This window comes from Aquila chrysaetos, unplaced genomic scaffold (assembly GCF_900496995.4).
Source record: "Aquila chrysaetos chrysaetos unplaced genomic scaffold, bAquChr1.4, whole genome shotgun sequence".
NCBI classification, from domain to species: Eukaryota; Metazoa; Chordata; class Aves; order Accipitriformes; family Accipitridae; genus Aquila; species Aquila chrysaetos.
In genome coordinates, this window is record NW_024470407.1 from 25895 (window position 1) to 44176 (window position 18282).

General features: G+C 70.7%; 3 protein-coding genes across 3 annotated transcripts in view; 1 reads left to right on the forward strand and 2 right to left on the reverse strand.

The window, feature by feature from the left end:
• CFB (complement factor B) overlaps positions 1-4152 on the reverse strand; it is a 17551-nt gene extending 13399 nt beyond the window's left edge. The window contains 7 exon segments of the mRNA XM_030006989.2: positions 511-731; positions 1992-2081; positions 2164-2310; positions 2398-2536; positions 3165-3301; positions 3395-3490; positions 3988-4152. Of these exon segments, the coding sequence (XP_029862849.1) occupies positions 511-731; positions 1992-2081; positions 2164-2310; positions 2398-2536; positions 3165-3301; positions 3395-3490; positions 3988-4060 (903 nt within the window). The 5' untranslated portion in view covers positions 4061-4152.
• Positions 4153-4832: 680 nt separating this feature from the next.
• On the reverse strand, positions 4833-5778 carry LOC115338422 (basic proline-rich protein-like). The gene is made up of 2 exons (XM_030006990.2): positions 5301-5778; positions 4833-5041 (listed from the first exon to the last, which is right to left on the reverse strand). The coding sequence occupies exons 1-2, from the start codon at positions 5506-5508 to the stop codon at positions 4851-4853; spliced, it is 399 nt and encodes a 132-aa protein (XP_029862850.1). The 5' UTR covers positions 5509-5778; the 3' UTR covers positions 4833-4850.
• Positions 5779-6682: 904 nt separating this feature from the next.
• The window catches only part of ZBTB12 (zinc finger and BTB domain containing 12), a 13156-nt gene continuing 1556 nt past the window's right edge, over positions 6683-18282 (forward strand). The window contains exon 1 of the mRNA XM_041121965.1: positions 6683-7513. Coding sequence (XP_040977899.1) covers positions 7016-7513 — 498 coding nt within the window. The 5' untranslated portion in view covers positions 6683-7015. The remainder of the gene's footprint in view (positions 7514-18282) is intronic.

Genomic DNA, 18282 nt, shown 5'->3' on the forward strand with positions numbered 1-18282 from the left:
CATCTGGGTCCCCAGCGGGCATTGGGGTGCAGGACCCCCCCCCAGATGCCTGGGTCCCCAGTGGGACGTGGGTCCCCCCAAACATCTGGGTCCCCAGCGGGCATTGGGGTGCAGGACCCCCCCCAGATGCCTGGGTCCCCAGTGGGACGTGGGTCCCCCCCAAACATCTGGGTCCCCAGCGGGCATTGGGGTGCAGGACTGCACCCCCCCCAGATGCCTGGGTCCCCAGTGGGCTGTGGGACCCCCCCAAACATCTGGGTCCCCAGTGGGCATTGGGGTGCAGGACCCCCCCCAGATGCCTGGGTCCCCAGTGGGACGTGGGTCCCCCCAAACATCTGGGTCCCCAGTGGGCATTGGGGTGCAGGACCCCCCCCCAGACGCCTGGGTCCCCAGTGGGCTGTGGGACCCCCCCAAACATCTGGGTGCCCAGTGGGCATTGGGGTGCAGGACCCCCCCCAGACGCCTGGGTCCCCGGTGCGATGTGGGTCCCCCCACAGTGGGGGGTCTCACCCTCAGGATGACGTGCCAGGGGGGCCGGGAGGCTCCGGCGGGGACGATGACGCCACAGAGGTCCCCAAGGGTGGTGGCCACCAGCGCCGCCTCCAGCGCCTGCCGCAGCGCCGCCGCGTCCGCCAGCTTGAAGGCGTGGGTCTCGTCCCGCCGGTGCGAGGCCACCGCCGCCAGCTCCGCCACGTCCACCTCCAGCGCCCCCACCCCAAAGGCGTAGATGTCTGGGGCGGGGGGACGAGGGGGGGGCTCAGGGGGGCATGGGAGGGGTCTGGGGGCAGCTGGAACTGGGCTTGGGGTGTCAAAAATGGGGTTGGGGGCACCTACTAGGGGCTCGGGGGTATCTGAGGTGGGGTTGGGGCACCCAAAATGGGTCTGGGGCACCTAAAAGGGGGTTTGGGGCATCTCAGTGGGGCTTGAGGCACCTAGAACAGGGCTTGGGACACCTCAACAGGGCTTGGGGCACCTAGAACAGGGCTTGGGGCACCTAGAACAGGGCTTGGGGCATTTCAAATGGGGTTGGAGGCACCTAAAAGGGGGCTTGGGGGCACCTCGATGGGCGTTTGGGGTGTCAGGATGGATCTGGGGGCACCAAGGGGGGGTTGGAGGCACCTAAAGGGTGTTGGGTGACCCAGAACGTGGCTCCGGGTGCCCAGGGCCGGCCCCACGTGGGCTGGGGTGGGGGCAAGGTCCGGCCCTGGGGACAGGGATGGGGCTGTGACCGCACGGGCAGGAGGGGCCCATCGGGGCCACCCCAGCAGTGGCGCAAGAGCAAACAGTGATGGGGGCGGACGGGGCCAAGGACACACAGAGCGGGGACCTGGCGGGGGCTGTGGGGAGCTGCATGGGGGCCCCTTGGGGGGTGCGCTGGCCCCAAACCACCCTCAAGGTCCTCAAACCACCCCTGAAGTCCCCGAAACCATCTTCAAGGTCCCCAAAGCCACCACTGAAGTCCTCAAACCACCCTCAAGATCCCCAACATCCTCTTTAATGTCTCCAAACCACCCTTGAGGTCCCCAAAACCATCTTCAAGGTCCCCAAAGCCACCACTGAAGTTCTCAAACCACCCTCAGGATGCCCAACATCCTCTTTAATGTCCCCAAACCACCCTTGAGGTGTCCAAAGCCACCCCTGAGAGCCCCAAAACCATCTTCAAGGTCCCCAAAGCCACCACTGAAGTCCTCAAACCACCCTCAAGATCCCCAACATCCTCTTTAATGTCCCCAAACCACCCTCGGGGTCCCCAAAACCACCCCTGAGAGCCCAATCTTCAAGGTCCCCAAAGCCACCACTGAAGTCCTCAAACCACCCTCAAGATCCATAACATCCTCTTTAACGTCCCCAAACCACCCTCAAGGTCCCCAAAACCATCTTCGAGGTCCCAAGAGCCACCATGAGGTCCCCAAACCACCCTCGAGGTCCCCAAAGCCACCCTTCATGTCCCCAAGATCCCCCCAAAGTCCCCGTCCCCCCGCAGCACCCACCCAAGTAGTCCTCCCGGTCCGGCTTGATCTCCAGCACGTCCTCGATCTTGGCCACCATGTCCCGGGGGTGCCCCCCAACATTGAACCTGCCTGTGGGGCAGCGAGAGGGGGGGTCACCCAGGTCTTCACCCCCTCCCCCAGGTCTCCCTGTCCCCCCACCCCAGGTCCCCACCGTCCGTCAGCAGGATGACGACATGGCGGACGTGCCGCCAGGAGTCGGGGTGGCCCATCCGCTCCGCCCGCGCCTTCTGGAAGAGGAGCATGTGGTAGACCTCCATCAGCGCCCCGCGGACGTTGGTGCCCGTCGCGTTGCCGTGGTCTATGGGGAGACGGAGACCCGCCAGGTCCTGGACGCCAGGGTCCCTTCCCCAGATGCCGGGGTCCCTTCCCGGCCACTGGGACGCACCAGTGAAGGTCATGTTCTCCAGGCGGTGGAGAACCTCGTCGGCGTCGGCCGACTCGTCCTCGGCCGTGGAGACAATGACCAGGGCCCGGCTGGCGAAGGAGATGACGGCAAAGCTCACGGCCACCTCGAAGCTGCTGAGCTGCGGTGGGGAGGGGGGTCAGGTCCCCACCACAGTCCCAGCCTGCTCCTCCATGGTCCCACCGTGGTGTCCCCATGGTCCTGCCCTGTGTCCCAGTGGTCCTACCAAGGTTCCAGTTCGTTCCTCTGTGGTCCCACCATGATCCCACCCAGGATCCATCACAGCTCCCCCATGGTCCTGCCGTGGTCCCAGCCTCTCTCACCACGGTCTCCTCCATCCTTGGTGGTCCCACCCGTCCCACTGTGGACCGCCCCTGTCTCACCATAGTCCCACCACGGTCCCACCAAGGGGTTCCCATTCTCCCGCTACAGTTCTACCAACGTCCCAGCCTGCTCCTCCCTGGTCCCACCGTGATCCCACCACGGTTCCACCCACGATCCCACAACAGTCCCACGCATGGTCCTACCCATGGTCCCACCACGATCCCACCACAATCCCACCATGACCCCACCCATGGTCCCACCGCAATCCCACCAATGATCCCACCACGGTCGTACCGCAGTCCCTCCCCATTCCTCCGCAGTCCCACCCCATCCCACCCCCACGGTCCTAACCCACGGTTCCAGCCCGTTCCCACCACGGTGCGTGTCCCCCCAGCCCCGTGTCCCCCCCCCACGCCACGTCCCACCCTGTCGACGATGGCGGCCCCGCACTCCTGGAAGAGGCGGAAGTTCTCCGAGCGGACGCTGCCGGAGGCGTCGAGGAGCAGGTAGACGTGGAGGGACCCCTCGCTGCTCAGCACGATGCGACGGCCCAGGGACGAGTCTGGGGGACACCCCCGCGCGTCACCCCTGCCGGGGGGGCGGCCGTGTCCGTGTCCCCCCTCCCCGGACACCGGGGTCCCCCCCCCAGACCCACCGTTGTGGGGGCGGGCGCCCGCCAGCTCCAGGACGGAGGTGAGAGACGCCCCGAAGCCCTCGCTGACGTCCTCGGGGAGGTCGTAGGCGTAGGGGTCTGTGGGGGGGACACACACGGGGGGGGGGACACATGGGGACACACGCGTGGGGCTGCAGAGGGCTGGGGGGGCATCGGGGGGGGGATGTGGGGGGACCCCAGGGGGACCAGGGGGCTGGGGGCGGCACAGGGGGACCTCGGGGGTGGTTCTGGGGGGACACGGGGACCTGGGGGGGGTCCGGGGGGGGCACAGTGGGTCAGAGGGGTCCCTGTGGGTCCCAGGGGGGGTCATTGGGGGTCCCGGGGGGGGCCACTGGGGTTCAGGGAGTCATTGGGGTCGGGGGGTCACAGGGGCCGTGGAGGGTCCCTGGGGGGGTCCTCGGGGTCACAAGGGTCGGGGGTCCCTGGGGGGTGACGGGGGTTGTTGGGGGGGGGGTCAGCGGTGCCCACCCACACGGGGGGGGGGGGACACACTCGGGGGAGGGGCCGCGGTACGGGGGAGGGGGCGGAGTCAGGCGGGGGCGGGTTCACGCGTGGCCACGCCCCTTGTCACTCACGGCGGCAGGAGGGCTCGGGGCCGGACCAGCGGCCCGTCTCCAGGCAACGGCGGTGGGCGGGGCCCAGCAGCATCAGCCCCGCCCCGCAGCGCACGTGCACCACCGCCCCCCGCTGCCGGCCCCGCCCCGTCGTCACCCCCCCGGCGGGGGCCGGGGCCGGGGGACAGTCACCCGCTGGGGGGGGGGCATTAGGGGTGGGGGGCCACCACTCGGGGACCCCCAACCCCTCCCCAGCCCTATTGCTACCCAATAGGGACCCCCCACCCTCTTGCTACCCCCCCCGACCCCTCACTCCGGGGCTCTATAGGGACCCTTGAACCCACCCTGAGCCCACAGGGACCTCCCTGCACCCCCCAACCACCCGGACCCCCCAACCACAGGGACCCGAGGCTCCCGGGGGGGGGGGGATTTTTTGGGGGTCTGACAAGGGATTTTGGGAGCGATTTGGGGTCTTCCAGGGGATTTTGGGGGCTCCCCAGGGTATTTGGGGATGATTTGGGGGCCCCAAGAGGGATTTTGGGAAGGATTTGGGAGGTCCCAGGGTATTTGGGGGCACTCAGAGGGATTTGGGGGGGGATTTGGGGTTCCCAGGGAGATTTGGGGGGCTCCCAGGTGGATCTGGGGGAGGATTTGGGGCTCCCATGGAATTTGGGGGCTCCCAGGGGGATTTTGGGGGCTCCCGGGCGGATCTGGGGCGGGATTTGGGGTTCCCGGGGGGATATGGGGGGCTCTCAGGAAGATTTAGTGGGGGATTTGGTGCTCCCAAGGGGATTCTGGGGGCTGATTTGGGGCTCCCAGGCGGATGTGGGGGGGGATCTTCCCCCCCGCCCCGGGCCGTTCGGGGGTCCCGGTGTCCCCGGCTCTCACCGCCGTCGTCGCAGACGGGGCTGGTGCCGCTCCAGAGGCCTCCGGGCCGGCAGCGCCTCTGGGCCGGGCCCCGCAGCACGAACCCGTCGTCGCAGGCGAAGGCCAGAACGGCCCCGGGGGGGGTGCGAGGGGCGGCGGGGGGAGAGCGTCCCCTGCGGGAACGACAGCGGCGACGGGCACCGCAACTCTGGGGGGGGAAAAGGGGACCCAGGCGTCCGGGGGGGTCCTGTGTGTCCCCCCCCCCACTCCAAAGGGGACGCAGACGTCCGGGGGTCCTGCCCCCCCCAACCCCAAAGGGCACCAAGGACTCCGGTGGGGGGGGTCCTGCCCCCGCCACCCCACCCCAAAGGGGACGCAGGCGTCCGGGGGGGTCCACGGGGGACCCGGGCGCCCGGGGCGGGTCTCTCCCCCCCCAGCCCAAGGGGGTCCCCGGGGTCGCGGCGCACCTTTGCAGACGACGGGGGTCTCGTTCCCGGCGGTGGGGCAGCGGCCAGGGCGGTGGCGGGGGGGCGGGTGGGGGTATGTGCCCGGGGGGCAGCGGGACCCGGCGGGGGGGGCAGGCGGTGGGGGGCGGGGGGGGCCGCTGCCAGCGGCGGCCGGGCCGGGCCGGGCCCCCCCGGCGAGGAGCAGGAGGGTCAGCACCCAGGGGACCATGGCCGGGACGGCGGGGACCCCCGGGGGGGGGGCGCCCGGAAAAGGGGAGGGGCGGGGCCTCTCCGGGTGACCCCGCCCCGGGGGCGGAACAGCAGGCAAACCCGCCCCCCGGGGCGGGGCCAGCCGGGGAAACCCCCGCCCTCGGGGCGGAGGCAGTCTGACGGGACCCGCCCCCCCACCCGGGGCGGAGCCAGCCGGGGAAACCCCCGCCCCTGGGGCGGAGCCAGCCCCCCGGCCCTCCTCCGCCTCCGCTCAACATGGCGGCCCGTTGCCATGGGAACGGCCGGCGCCGCGCTGTCGCGGGCTGATGACGACAGGTGGGCGGGGCCGCGCTCCCAGAATGCCCCGGGGGAGGCGGGGAGGGGGTCGGCCCCCCCCCCGGCCGTGTCCCCCCGCATCCCACAATGCCCCGCGCCGCGCCCCCTCCCCCGCCGCGGCCCCTTTAACGGCGCTGCCGCGCGCCGGCGGCGCTCGAGGCGGTAACGGCGCGCGCGGGGGGGGGGGGGGGGCGGGGAGGCGGCCAATGGGGGTGCGGGGGGGGCGCGGGGGGGGGGCCAATGGGGGCCCGGCCCGCGGGGACCAATGGGGGCGCGGGGGGGCCCCGCGCGGGCCAATGGGGGGGGGCGGGCGGGGGCCGGTGGGGGGGCGGGGGGCGCGCGGTGACGTCAGCGCGGCCTTGTCTCCCCAGGTGGAGCCACGTGACCCCCGGCGCCCCCTCCCAGTGCTCCCAGCGCTCCCAGTGCTCCCAGCGACCCCCTCCCCCTTCCGCCACTGTTCCCAGTGCCCCCAGTCCGTCCCGCAGTGCTCCCGGTGCCCCCGGTGCTCCCAGCAGCACCAGCACCCTGTCCCGTTGCTCCCAGTGCCCCCGTCCCAGTGCTCCCAGTAATCCCTCCTACTGCTCCTGGCCCCCTCAGTAACCCCTCCCCGTCCCCCCCAGCTCTCCCTCCCAGTGCTCCCATTGTTCCGAGTCCTCCCAGTAGCCCTTCCCTGTGTTCCCAGTGACCCCTCCCAGTGCTCCCAGTCCCCCCAGTAGCCCCTCCCAGTGCTCCTCGTGCCCCCAGTAAGCCCTCCCATTGCTCCCAGTAACCCCTCCCAGTGCTCCTGGTCCCCCCACTAACCTGTCTTATTGCTCCCAGTGCTCCCGGTAACCCTCCCATTGCTCCCAGTGCCCCCAGTAACCCCTTCCAGTGCTCCCAGTGCCCCCATTCCCCCCAGTGTTCCCAGTCCCTCCAGTAACACCTCCCAGTGCTCCCAGCAGCCCCTCCCAGTGCCCCCAGTCCCCGAGTAACCCTTCCCAGTGACCCCGTTCACCCCAGTAGCCCCTCCCAGTGCTCCCAGTCCCCCCCGTAACCCTCCCTTAGCGTTCCTGGTCCCCCCAGTAACACCTCCCGGTGCCCCCGGTAACCCCTCCAGTGCTCCCAGTCCCCCCACTAGCCCCTCCCAGAGCCCCCGTTCCCCCCAGCGACCCTCCCCGGCGCTCCCAGTCCCCGCCGGCGCCCCGGCCACCATGTCGTCGTGCGCGGAGGTGCTGCGTTTCCAGCTGCCGGGCCACGAGGCGGCCGCGCTGCGGAGCATGAACCGGCTGCGGGCGGAGGAGCGCTTCTGCGACGTCACCATCGTGGCGCGGAGCCTGCGCTTCCGAGGCCACCGCGTCATCCTGGCCGCCTGCTCCCCCTTCCTCCGCGACCAGTTCCTCCTCAACCCGGCGGCCGAGCTCCGCGTCTCGCTGGCCCACAGCGCCCGCGTCCTGGCCGACCTCCTCCTCTCCTGCTACACCGGCGCCCTCGAGTTCGCCGGCCGCGACCTCGTTAACTACCTGACGGCCGCCAGCTACCTGCAGATGGAGCACGTGGTGGAGCGCTGCCGCGGCGCCCTCGCCCGCTTCATCCAGCCGCCCCCCCCCGCCGGGCAGCCCCCCCTGCGCCCCCCGCCGCCCCCCAAGCCCGAGGAGGAGGAGGAGGAGGAGGAGGAGGAGGACGCCGCGCCCGACGTCTGCATCGTCAAGGTGGAGGGCGGCGCCGGAGCTGGCACTAGGAGCGTGGCGGACGGGTTGGGGCTCGGCCGGGGAGGGGGAGGGGGCTGCGGAGGCGGAGAGCGGGGACCCCGGAGTGGGAGGAGGCGGCGGCGGACCGGAGGGCACGTAGGCCCCCCGAGCCCCCCGGCCCCAGCCGTGGGCGTGGTGAAGGCAGGTGTTACAGACTGGCCGGAGGAAGGCGAGGGCGAGGGGGCTTCCATAAATTTACCGAGGACAGGGCGGGGGGGCCGGGGAGGCAGGGTGCGGGGAGGTGCGGAGGGACGCTGGGGAGCAACGGGCGAGGGAACGGAGGCAGGCTGGATACGGAGGAGCGGCGGCGGCCCCGGCGGCGGCCCCGGCGCGGTGCGGGAAGTGCGGCGAGGCCTTCCAGGGCGTGGAGAAGCTGGTGTTCCACATGCGGGCCCAGCACTTCGTCTTCATGTGCCCGCGGTGCGGGAAGCAGTTCAACCACAGCAGCAACCTCAACCGGCACATGAACGTCCACCGCGGCGTCAAGTCGCACGGCTGCGGCGTCTGCGGCAAGAGCTTCACCCAGAAGTCGACGCTGCACGACCACATGAACCTGCACAGCGGCGAGCGGCCGTACCGCTGCTCCTACTGCGACGTCCGCTTCGCCCACAAACCCGCCATCCGCCGGCACCTCAAGGAGCAGCACGGCAAGACCACCGCCGAGAACGTGCTGGAGGCCAGCGTGGCCGAGATCAACGTCCTCGTCCGCTGACGGGGCCGGGGGGGGCGGGCGGCGGGGGACCCCCGGGGTCAGCTGCGCCGGAGAGGGGGGGGGGGTCCTGCCCGGACGCCTGGGTCCCTCGGCGGATAATGGGGTGCACCCCGCCGGGACGCCGGCGTTCGTCTGTGGATGAGGGGGGGTCGCCCCGCCGCGACGCCGGGGTTCCTCTGCGGATGAGGGGGGTGCGCGGCACCCGGACGCTGGGGTCCCCCCCAAGGACGATGGGTTTGTGGGACCCAGGCGCCTGGGTCGTCCCGTCCCCCCCCGCTGCGGATAAGGGGGTGCACCCCACCTGGACGCCTGGGTCCCCCCCCACGGAGAAGGGGGGGGTCTCCTCCGGCCGGACGCCTGGGTTCCCTCGTAGATAAGGGGGGGGGCTCTGCCCAGACGTGTGGGTCCCCCCACGGACACCCCACCCGGACACCCAGCTCACCCCACGGATAAAGGGGGGTCGCCCTGACCGGACGCCATCGTTCCCCCCACCCCCCACCCCCAGACGCTGGGTTTGCTGGTCTCGGACGCCGGGGTTCCTCGGTGGATGTTGGGGTCCAGCCCCCTCCTCAAAGCCGGGCTTTGTTTCCCTCCCCTCCCCACCCCAGACACCTGGGTCCACTCTTTGGGGGGGGGGGGGGGGTGGTTGTCAAGGGGGTGTCCCCCCCCAGATGCTGGGTTCTCCCTGTAGCTTGTAGGAAAGGTCATGTGGGGTCACCCTGAGACCTGGGTCGTGTCCCCCCCCCCCGGATGCCGGGGTTCCCCTTTAGCTTGTAGTGATGGGGGGGGGAAGGAGATTTGAGGGGGGGGGCTGCCCAGATGCCTGGGTCCCCACCCGGATGCCTGGGTTCTCTGTAGTGTAGGGGGGGGGGAAGGATTGGGGGGGGATTGGAGGGGGGGCCCCGGATGCCTGGGTCCCCTTTGGGGGGGGGGGGGGCTGGGGGGTAGGGGGATAGAGTTGGGGGCGGGGGGGGCCCGAATGCCTGGGTCCCCCCGGGGAGGGGCAATGGGGGATAGCGAGGGTAGGGGTTAGAGCGGAGGAGGGGGGGGGCTCCGTGGATGCTGGGGTCCCCTTTTGGGGGGGTCCCCTCCCCCACCGCCACTCTTAGAGACTTTTTGTAATAAATGAGAAAAAAACCCAAACCAAAACCAACCGCTGATTTGGGGTCATGGGGGGGGGGCAGGTTGGGGTGCCCCCCAGGGGAATAGGGGGGCCCGAGCGCCTGGAGGGGGCGTGGTCTGCGGGGTGGGGCGGAGCAAGCCTGGGTTCCGCCCCCGCGGGGAAGACAATGCCCCCGGACGCCGAGGGAAGTGGGCGGGGCGGTGGGCGGGGCGACGGCCCGCGGTCCCTTTAAGCGTGGAGCCCCGCCCTTTTCCCGCGCCGTGACGTCGGAAGCGGCGCGCGCGCGGCGGTGGCCGGCAGCGATGGAGGCGGCGGGAGGCGGCGAGGTCCGGGGGTGGGGGGGGGACGTGAGGAGGAGGAGGAGGAGGAAGGGGGGGCACAGCGAGAACGAGGCCGAGCGGGGGGGGACGACACCCAGGCGTCCGGGGGGAGGGAGGGGCTGCGCCGGCGCCTTTGTGCTGCGGGGGGGCGGGGGGGCGTGGCCCGGACGCCTGGGTGTCCCCCCCCCCGCGGACGCCTGGGTCCCCCCGCCCTCACCCCTCTCTGCCCCCCAGGATCCCCCCGGCGGGACCCTCGTGGTGGAGGCGGCGGGAGATCCCGGTGAGTGCGGGGGGGGGGGGGGCAGCACCCGCCATCCCCGCCTTGATCCCCCGACCCCCCCTTACATCCCCCTGACCCCCATCTCCCCCCCACCCAGGGCTCCTCCCCAGCAGCCCCGCCCCCCCTGACCCCCCCCAGAGCGGGGGGACCCCCCCCAGCGTGGGGGGTGCCCCCCCCCGAGGAGGAACACGGGGGGATCCAGGCGTCCGGGAGCGGCCGAGAGGGTGGGGGGGGGTCCCCCGAGGGGGAGGGGCAGCAGGGGGCCCCCCCGGCCGGTGCCAGCCCTAAGGGGCTGCCAGGTAACGGTGGGGGGGGGGGAATCCGGGGATGTATTTGGGGGTCGTGGGGGGGGGTCAGAGGCGTTCTGGGAGAGTCTAGGGGTGTTTTGGGGGTGTGTGGGAGCTTTAAAGGGGGTCTGGGGGGGTCCTGGGGCGGTTTAGGGGCATTTTGGGGGGGTCTGGTGTGTGGTTGGGGGGGGCCTGGGGGGGTTGGGGGGTTCAGGGACATTTTGGGGGGCCCTAGGGGGTCTTTAGAGGCTTATGGGGGGCCTGGGAGGTGTACTGGGGGCTCAGGGAGGGTTTTGGGGGGTGGTCGAGGGTTTATGGAGGGTGTGGGGGAGTCCAGGAGGGCTAGGAAGTATTTTGGGCATTCAGGGAGGTTTTTGGGGGGGGGTTGTCTGAGTCTGGGTTGCATCGGGGGCTTTGGGGTGTTATTTTGGGGGTGTCTCACGACCTTTTGCCCCTAGGCCACGCGACGAAGACACTGCCGGGCTCTCCAGGGCGGGGGGCGGTGGGGGGTCCCCCCCCAGCCCCCCCAAGCCGGGCCAAGATGTCCTTGACAGGGGCGGGGAAGTCCCCCCCGGGGCAGAGCCTGGCTCTGAGGCTCCTCAGCCTCCCTGGGGGGCGGCCTCCCCCACCTGCCTCCCCCCCCGGCCCCCCCAGAGCCCACCCCAGCCCCCCCCGAGCCCCCCGCCCGCCCCAAGGTCCACCGGGCCCGCAAGACCATGGCCAAGCCCAGCAACGGACAGGTGGGGGGCCCGGATGCCTGGGTCCTTTGTGGGTGGGTGGCGGTGGCCCCCCCCCCCCCCCCCCCGATGCCTGGGTTCCCCCCTGGACGCCTGGGTCTCTTCCATGCCCCACAGGTCCCCGAGAAGCGGGTGTCGGAGATGCTGCACTTCAGGGTTTCGGATGAGCTGCGCAGCATCGAAGAGCCCGGTGGGTCTTAGGGTGGGGGGGGTGAGGTGGGGTGGGGTACTGGGGGGCTGGGGGAGCCCCTGGGGGGGGAACTGAGGGGGTCCTAGGGCTCCTAGGAGCAGGAATGGGGAGTTTGAGAGGTCATGGGGCAGGTTGGGGAGCAGTGAGAGGGTCTGGCGGGGCAAGTTGCGGGGCTGGGGGGTCACCCCTGACCCCCGACCCCCCTTACCCCCCCCCCCAGAGCCCCCCAAACGCCCAAGCTGGACTACGGCCCCGAGGGGCTGCACAAACGGCTGCAGAGACCCAGCCCCCGCGCCAGCACCGAGGTATGCCCGCACACCAGGGTCCCCCCTGCCCCCCCACCCCGGATGCTTGGTTCCCCCTAAGTCCGCCCTGCGCCCCCCTCCCATCAGATCACAGTGACAGAGGAGATGGCTGCCCCCCCCGTGGCACCCGGCCCAGTGACGACTGGGACAGTGAAGGCGGCGGCAGCTTCTCCCTTTTCTACGACGGCTTCAGTGTGGATGGGCATGGGGACTCGGACAGCAAGGTGGGACTGGGGAGGGTCACTGGGAGGTACTGGACGGTCACTGGGAGGGACTGGAGAGCTCTGGGGCAGCCCGGGGGGGACTTGGGGGTTGTTGAGAGATGATGGGTTAATGCTGGGAGGGCAGTGGGAGGGACTGGGGGGCTCTGGGCAGCCTTGGGGGGGGACTTGGGGGGCATAGACAGATGATGCAACTTACTGGAACATACTGGGGGAGGCACTGGTTGAGGCTGGGCGTTACTGGGAGGACTGGGGAGCACTGGAAGGGCAATGCAGCGTATGGGGGAGTCATTGCTGGGTACTGGGGGGGTCCCTGGTGGAACTGGGAGGGACGGGGGGGGGTGGGCATCGGAGCAGCCCGGGATCAGCGTGGGGAGCTGGGGTGTCACTGGGAGGCACTGGGGGGGGCTCCCGGATGCCTGGGTTCACACAGAGGGGGGGGTGTCAGTCGGAGGGCGAGGGGGCCGGCGAGGCGCTGAGCGAGGAGGAGGAAGAGGAGGAAGATGAGGAGGACGAAGAAGAGGAGGAGGAGGAGAGGACGAGAAGAAGAGGAGGAGGATGAGGAGTCGGGCAACGCCCTCGGACCGGGTGAGGGGCACCGGGGGCTGCGGGGTGGGGGGTCAGGGGAGGTTTTGGGGGGGCCCTGACAGAGTGTGCGTGTCCCCCCCCCACAGAGTGCCTCCAGCGCCCGCGCAGGGCCCGGCGCCGCTGGAAGGAGAGTCCTTGGCTGAAAACCGGCGCGGAAGCGCAAGCGGAAGGACCCCCGGGCCAAGGAGAGAGGTGGGGGCACCCCCGGGGTGGGGGTGTCGGGGAGGGGTGTGTTATGAGCCTTGGGACTCGTAAATTGGAGAGGGGGACCCCCAAAACTGATACGTTTGGGGGGCGGGGGCCTTGAAACTCGTATGTTGGGGAGGGGGAGGCTTGACACAGGGAAATGGGGAATGAGGGAGCCCCAAGCTGGAGGACTTGGGGAGGGGGGACCCCTGAAGTGGGGGGGGGGGGCTTAAGGTGGTGGTATCAGCCAAGGGGGGGGCCCCAACACACACGAATGTGGTGTGGGCAGCCTTGAAGGGGTGACTGAGGGGCGTGGCCCCCTGGCCCTGCCCTGACCCCTCCCTCCCCCCCAGGGGTGCCCGGAGCCCCCCCCCGGGGCGGGCCCCCCCCAGCGAATACACCGAGGTTGCCCCTGGGCTGCCTGCAGCTGCCGGGGGGCGGAGCCCTCTCGCCGCAGCCCCCAGGTGAGGCCACGCCCCCTCCCTGGCCACGCCCCTGCCAGTCCCAGCTCTCACAGGCTGTCTGGTCACGCCCACAGCACCACTCCTGGGGCCCAGCCACCCCTCCTGGTCCTGGGCCACGCCCCCATCCTCCGAGGCCCCGCCCCCCGACACTGGCTCCACCCCCAGATGCAGTCCCATGCTGCTTTACAGCCTCTCCTGCGGCCCCGCCCCGGTCCTAGATGATGCCCCCGCCCTAGCCCACGCCCCCACCCTCCGAGGCCCCGCCCCCAGGTGCAGCCCCAGTCCCTGCCATCCCCTTGCTGCCCCGCCCCCGGTCCTAGACCACGCTCCCATCACCTGAGGCCCCGCCCCCCGGGCAGAGTCCCATCCCAGTCCTTGCCCCGAGGCCCCGCCCCCAGGGGTTGTCCCGCCTCGCGGCCCCCGCCCCGTGTCCCCTAGACCACGCCCCCACCTCTCTGAGGCCCCTCCCCATGCGCTGGCCCCTCCCCTCGCGGCCCCGCCCCCCGCTCCCAGACCACGCCCCCACCCGAGGCCCCGCCCCTCACGGAGCCCCCCCTGCAGGGCCGGCGGGGGCGCTGGGGGGGCTGGAGGCGGAGCGATTCGAGGAGCTGCCCCTCTGCTCCTGCCGCATGGAGGCCCCCAAGGTGGAGCGGGGGGGCGAGGGGGCGCGGGGGCTCGCATGGCCACGAGAGCGGTCGACGGGCAGGTGGGGGGCAGGGGGGGACCCGGGGTGTGGGGGGACCCCAAGCATCTGGGGGGACCCGGGGGTGGGAAGGGGGTGGGGGCCGGGCGGGGACCCGGGGGTGTGGGGGGACCCGGGAGTGGGGCGGGGGGGGGGGCTGGGGGGGACCCGGGGGTCTGGGGGGACCTGGGCATCTGGGGGGACTCAGGGGTGGGAAGGGGGGGGCCGGGGGGGACACACGGGGGTGTGGGGGGACCCGGGGGTGGGAAGGGGGTGGGGGCTGGGGGGGGACCCGGGGGTGTGGGGGGCCCCCACTGGTGGGGAGAGGGTGGGGGCTGGGGGGAGGACCTGGGCATCTGGGGGGACCCGGGGGGGGGGCGCTGAGTGTCAGGGTGACCCAGGCATGCAGGAGGGAGGAGGGGAGCCCCAGTGTTCTGGGGGGTTGGCCCCAGCATCTGGGGGGGGACTCAGGTGTGCATGGGGGGGGTAGGAGGACCCAAGTGTTCGCGAGGAGAGACCAGGGACCCCGGTGACCCAGCAGGAGTGGTGGGGGTCCCCAAGTGAGTTCAGGGTGGCAGAACCCCCCCCACCCCCAGCAACTGACACCCCCCCCACCCGGCCCCCCCCAGCTGAGCGGCTGCGGCAGCAGCATCCTGAAGCGGGAGACGATGCGCCCGTCCAGCCGCGTGCCCCTGATGGTGCTGTGCGAGAGCCACCGCGCCCGCATGGTCAAGCACCACTGCTGCCCCGGCTGCGGCTACTTCTGCACCGCCGTGAGTGGGGGGGGTCCCCAAGACTTGGGGGGGGGTGTCACACAGCCCGGGGGGGGGCCACAGGGACCCCCCCACAGGCACTACTGCTTCCACCGGCTGTGGCTATTTCTGCACTGCTGCGAGTGGCAAGGGGGTGTCCAGTGGGACCCTTAGGGGACTCCTGTGCCCCCCCGGGGACATTCCTGGAGTGCCATTCCCAACGTCCAGATTGGGGCTGGGCCCCCAGGACCCCCCTGTACCCCCCTTGTATCCCCCCTGGTCCCCCTTGGAGGCCCCTAGGACACGTTGCGGACCCCCAGGACCCCCTTGGGGACCCCTGACCCACCCGTGCCCTCCCAGGGGATGGTCCTGGAGTGCCACCCCGATGTGCGGATTGGGGCTGGGGCCCCCAGGACCCCCTGTATACCCCCTTGGAGACCCCCTAGGACTCCTTGGGGACCCTCTGACCCCCCTGTGCCCCCCAGGGGACGTTCCTGGAGTGCCACCCCGACGTGCGGATCGGGCACCGGTTCCACCGGGGCTGTGTCTCGCAGCTCAACGGGATGATTTTCTGCCCCCACTGCGGGGAAGATGCCTCCGAAGCCCAGGAGGTGACGCTGCCCCGCACCGAGGGGGCCCCCCCAGCCCCTGCCCCACCGCCCCCCCCGAGCCCCGCCGCCGCGCCCCGGCCCTCCGCACCGACGCCCCCACCCCCAGGTATGGGATGCGGGAGTTTGGGGCGGGGGTTATGAAGGGGTTTTGGGGGGGCTTGGGGGGTTTTAGGGTCATCTGGGGGGGTACAGAGGGGTTTGGGGGTATCTGGGAAAGGGTGACACAGGAGTTTGTTGGGGGCTTTTGTGGGGTTTAGGGTCGGAGGCGTTGGGGAGGTATACAGGGGTTTAAGTGAGTCTTGAGGTGGCTTTGGGGGCTATGAAGGGGCCTGGGGGGGCTCTGGGGGGTTATGAAAGGGCCTGGGGGGGGCTCTGAGGGTACGCAGGGGTTTGGGGGGTCTTGGGGGACACCTGGGGGGGTACACAGGGGTGCGAGGAGCCTGGAGTTGCTTGGGGGGGGTGTGTCTTAAAAAAGTTTGGGGGGCTTAAAGGGGTCTGGGGGGCTGTGTAGGGGTCTCGGGGCATCTCAGGGGGTGTTTGGGGATGAAGGGACTTAAGGGGTTTGGGGTGGGGGGGTCCCAGAGGTGCCCCAGCCCCCCTGACACCCCCCTTCAATCCCCTCCTAGCGCACGGATGCGGGGGCAGGGCGAGGGCCGGGCGCCCCCCCCCGGATCCCCGGGCCGAGCCCATCGACAGCTCGGGGGGGCCGACGCTGGCCTGCCCTCGGGGGGGGGCCCTCTCGGCCCGGGGGGCTAGCGCCGGGCCCTGCCCGCGACCTGCTGGAGAAGGCACTGGTGGGGCAGGAGGCTGAGAGGTGGGTGCCCCCCCTGCCCCCCGGGATCCCCAATCCCCCTGGGAAACCCCCAACCTTCCTGAGCCCCCCCCGAGCATGCCCAGCCTTTCCTGAGTCCTCTGAGCCCCCAACCCCTCCTGACCCCCCCAAACCTGTATTGACGCCCCCCAAGTCCCCCAAACCTTTTCTGAGCCCCCCTTGTGCCCCCCCAGCCCCCCCCAAAACTCCCCCCTCTCTGGGGTCCCCTGGTGCCAGGTTCCCCCAACCTCCTAGTTCCCCCATATGGCGTCTCCCAGTGCTCCCAGTAACCCCACTGCAGGGTCCCCCTGACACCCAGTGCCCCTGTATGGGGTCCTCCCAGTACCCCCAGTGCAGGGTTCCCCTAACACCCAGTGCTTCCCAGTACTCCAATGTGGGATCCCCCAGGCCTCCCAGTGCTCCCAGTACCCCCAGTACCTCCGCAGGCGGAAGAAGATGCGTTTCCACCCCCGGCAGCTCTACGTCTCCGTCAAGCAAGGAGAACTGCAGAAAGTCGTCCTCATGCTGCGTGAGTGGGGTCCGGGGGGGGCCCTGGAGCCCCCTGAGTGTCCCCCACGGAATGGGGGTGCCTGCAGGGTCCCGGGAGAGGACTTTGGGGTGTCCTCAGGGGCGTTGGGTTGTCCCAGTGCCCTGGGGGGTCCTCACACCCTCCCCCTGACTGCCCCCCCCTCGCCCCCCCAGTGGACAACCTGGACCCCCAACTTCCAGAGCGATGCTCAGAGCAAGCGCACCCCCCTGCAACGCGGGCAGCGCAAGAAGGGGTACCCTCGAAATCTGCCACCTCCTGCTGCAGGTGGGCTGGGGGGGGGTCCCAGGGGGCACCTCAAAATCTGCCATCTCCTGCTGCAGGTTTGGGGGTCTCTGGGGGTCAGGGACATTTAGGGGGGGCTCCAGGGTGCCCTAGGTGGATTTGGGGAGTCCCTGGGGGATCTTTGGGGATTCGCTGGGGCACAGGGTGGGGAGGGCTCTGGAGATCCCTGGGATCCTTGGGGTGCTGGGGGCTCTGGGGGGTACCCTGGGTGTCCCTGGGGGTGCTGGGGGGGTGCTGAGGGTCAAGAGCATACTGGGGGGGTTCTCTGGGATGTGCTGGAGGGGCCATGGGGCTCTTATAGGGCTTCTTGGAGGTCCACCACCTCCTGGTATAGGTGAGGGTCCCTGGGGGGGTCCTTGGGGCTCGGGGGGGGTCTGGGGTGTGTCCCTGACACCCCCCCCGCCCCCCCCCCCCCAAGGCGTGGCGCCAACATCAACGCGACGGACAAGCTGCGCCGCACGCCGCTGATGGAGGCGGGGTGGCCAACAACCACGTGGAGGCAGGCGCCGGTACATGGTGCGGCGGGGCGAGCTGCGTCTACAGCAAGGTGGGTGGTGAACGTCACACCCCCTCCCCCGCTGACGTCGTCGCCGCCCTTTGCTGATGTCATCGCCCCCACCCCCCAGGAGGAGGACGGCTCCACCTGCCTCCACCACGCCGCCAAGAACGGCAACCTGGAGATGGTCGACCTGCTGCTCTCCACCGGGCAGGTGGACGTCAACGCCCAGGTGGGACCCTGGTGTCTGGGGGGGGGCTACGGGGGGACCCCGGCATCCGGGTGACACTGACCCCCCCTCGCCTTGCCCTTCCCAGGACAACGGGGGTTGGACCACCAATCATCTGGTAGCGCCGAGCACAAGCACATCGAGGTCATTCGCCGGCTGCTGACGCGCGGGCGCCGATGTCACTCTCACCGACAACGTGAGTCCCCCCCCGGCAGTGGTTTAAAGGCCCTCCCCCGATGCTTTTTGAGGCGCCTCTGGGGCTGTTTCAAGACCCCCTGGTCACCACAGAGGGTGGTTTTGAGGCCTCCCAGGGTGATTCAAAGCCCCACCGCTTTCAAAGTCCCTTCTAATGCTGCGGTTTTGGAGTCCTCATCCCTACTGGGGGTGGTTTTCGAGGCCTCCTGGTCTCTCCTAGGATGGTTTCAAGAACCCCCCCCCCCCCCCATCCCCTTTGGGGCAGTTTAAGCTCCCCCCCAATCCCTACCAAGGGTGGTTTCGAGGCCCCCCCCGGGCTAATTCCCCCCCTCTGGGGCAGTTTTGAGGACCCAGAGGTCGGTTTTGCCCCCAAGGAGGTGGGTTTCGCCCTCTGGGGGGTGGTGGTTTTTGCCCCGGGGTGGGGGGGGGGCAGGTTCCTGATGGACGGTGCCCCCTGCCACGGGCAGGAGGAGAACATCTGCCTGCACTGGGCCTCCTTTCACGGGCAGCGCGGAGAGATCGCCGAGGTGCTGCTGAACGCCCAGTGCGACCTGCACGCCGTCAACTTCCACGGGGACACCCCACCTCCACATCGCCGCCCGCGAGAGCTACCACGACTGCGTCATGTAAGGGGGGCTGCGGGGGGGGCTGGGGGCTGGGGGAACCCACGGTTGCCTGGGTCCGTATGGGTGGGGGTGGGGTTCTTTTA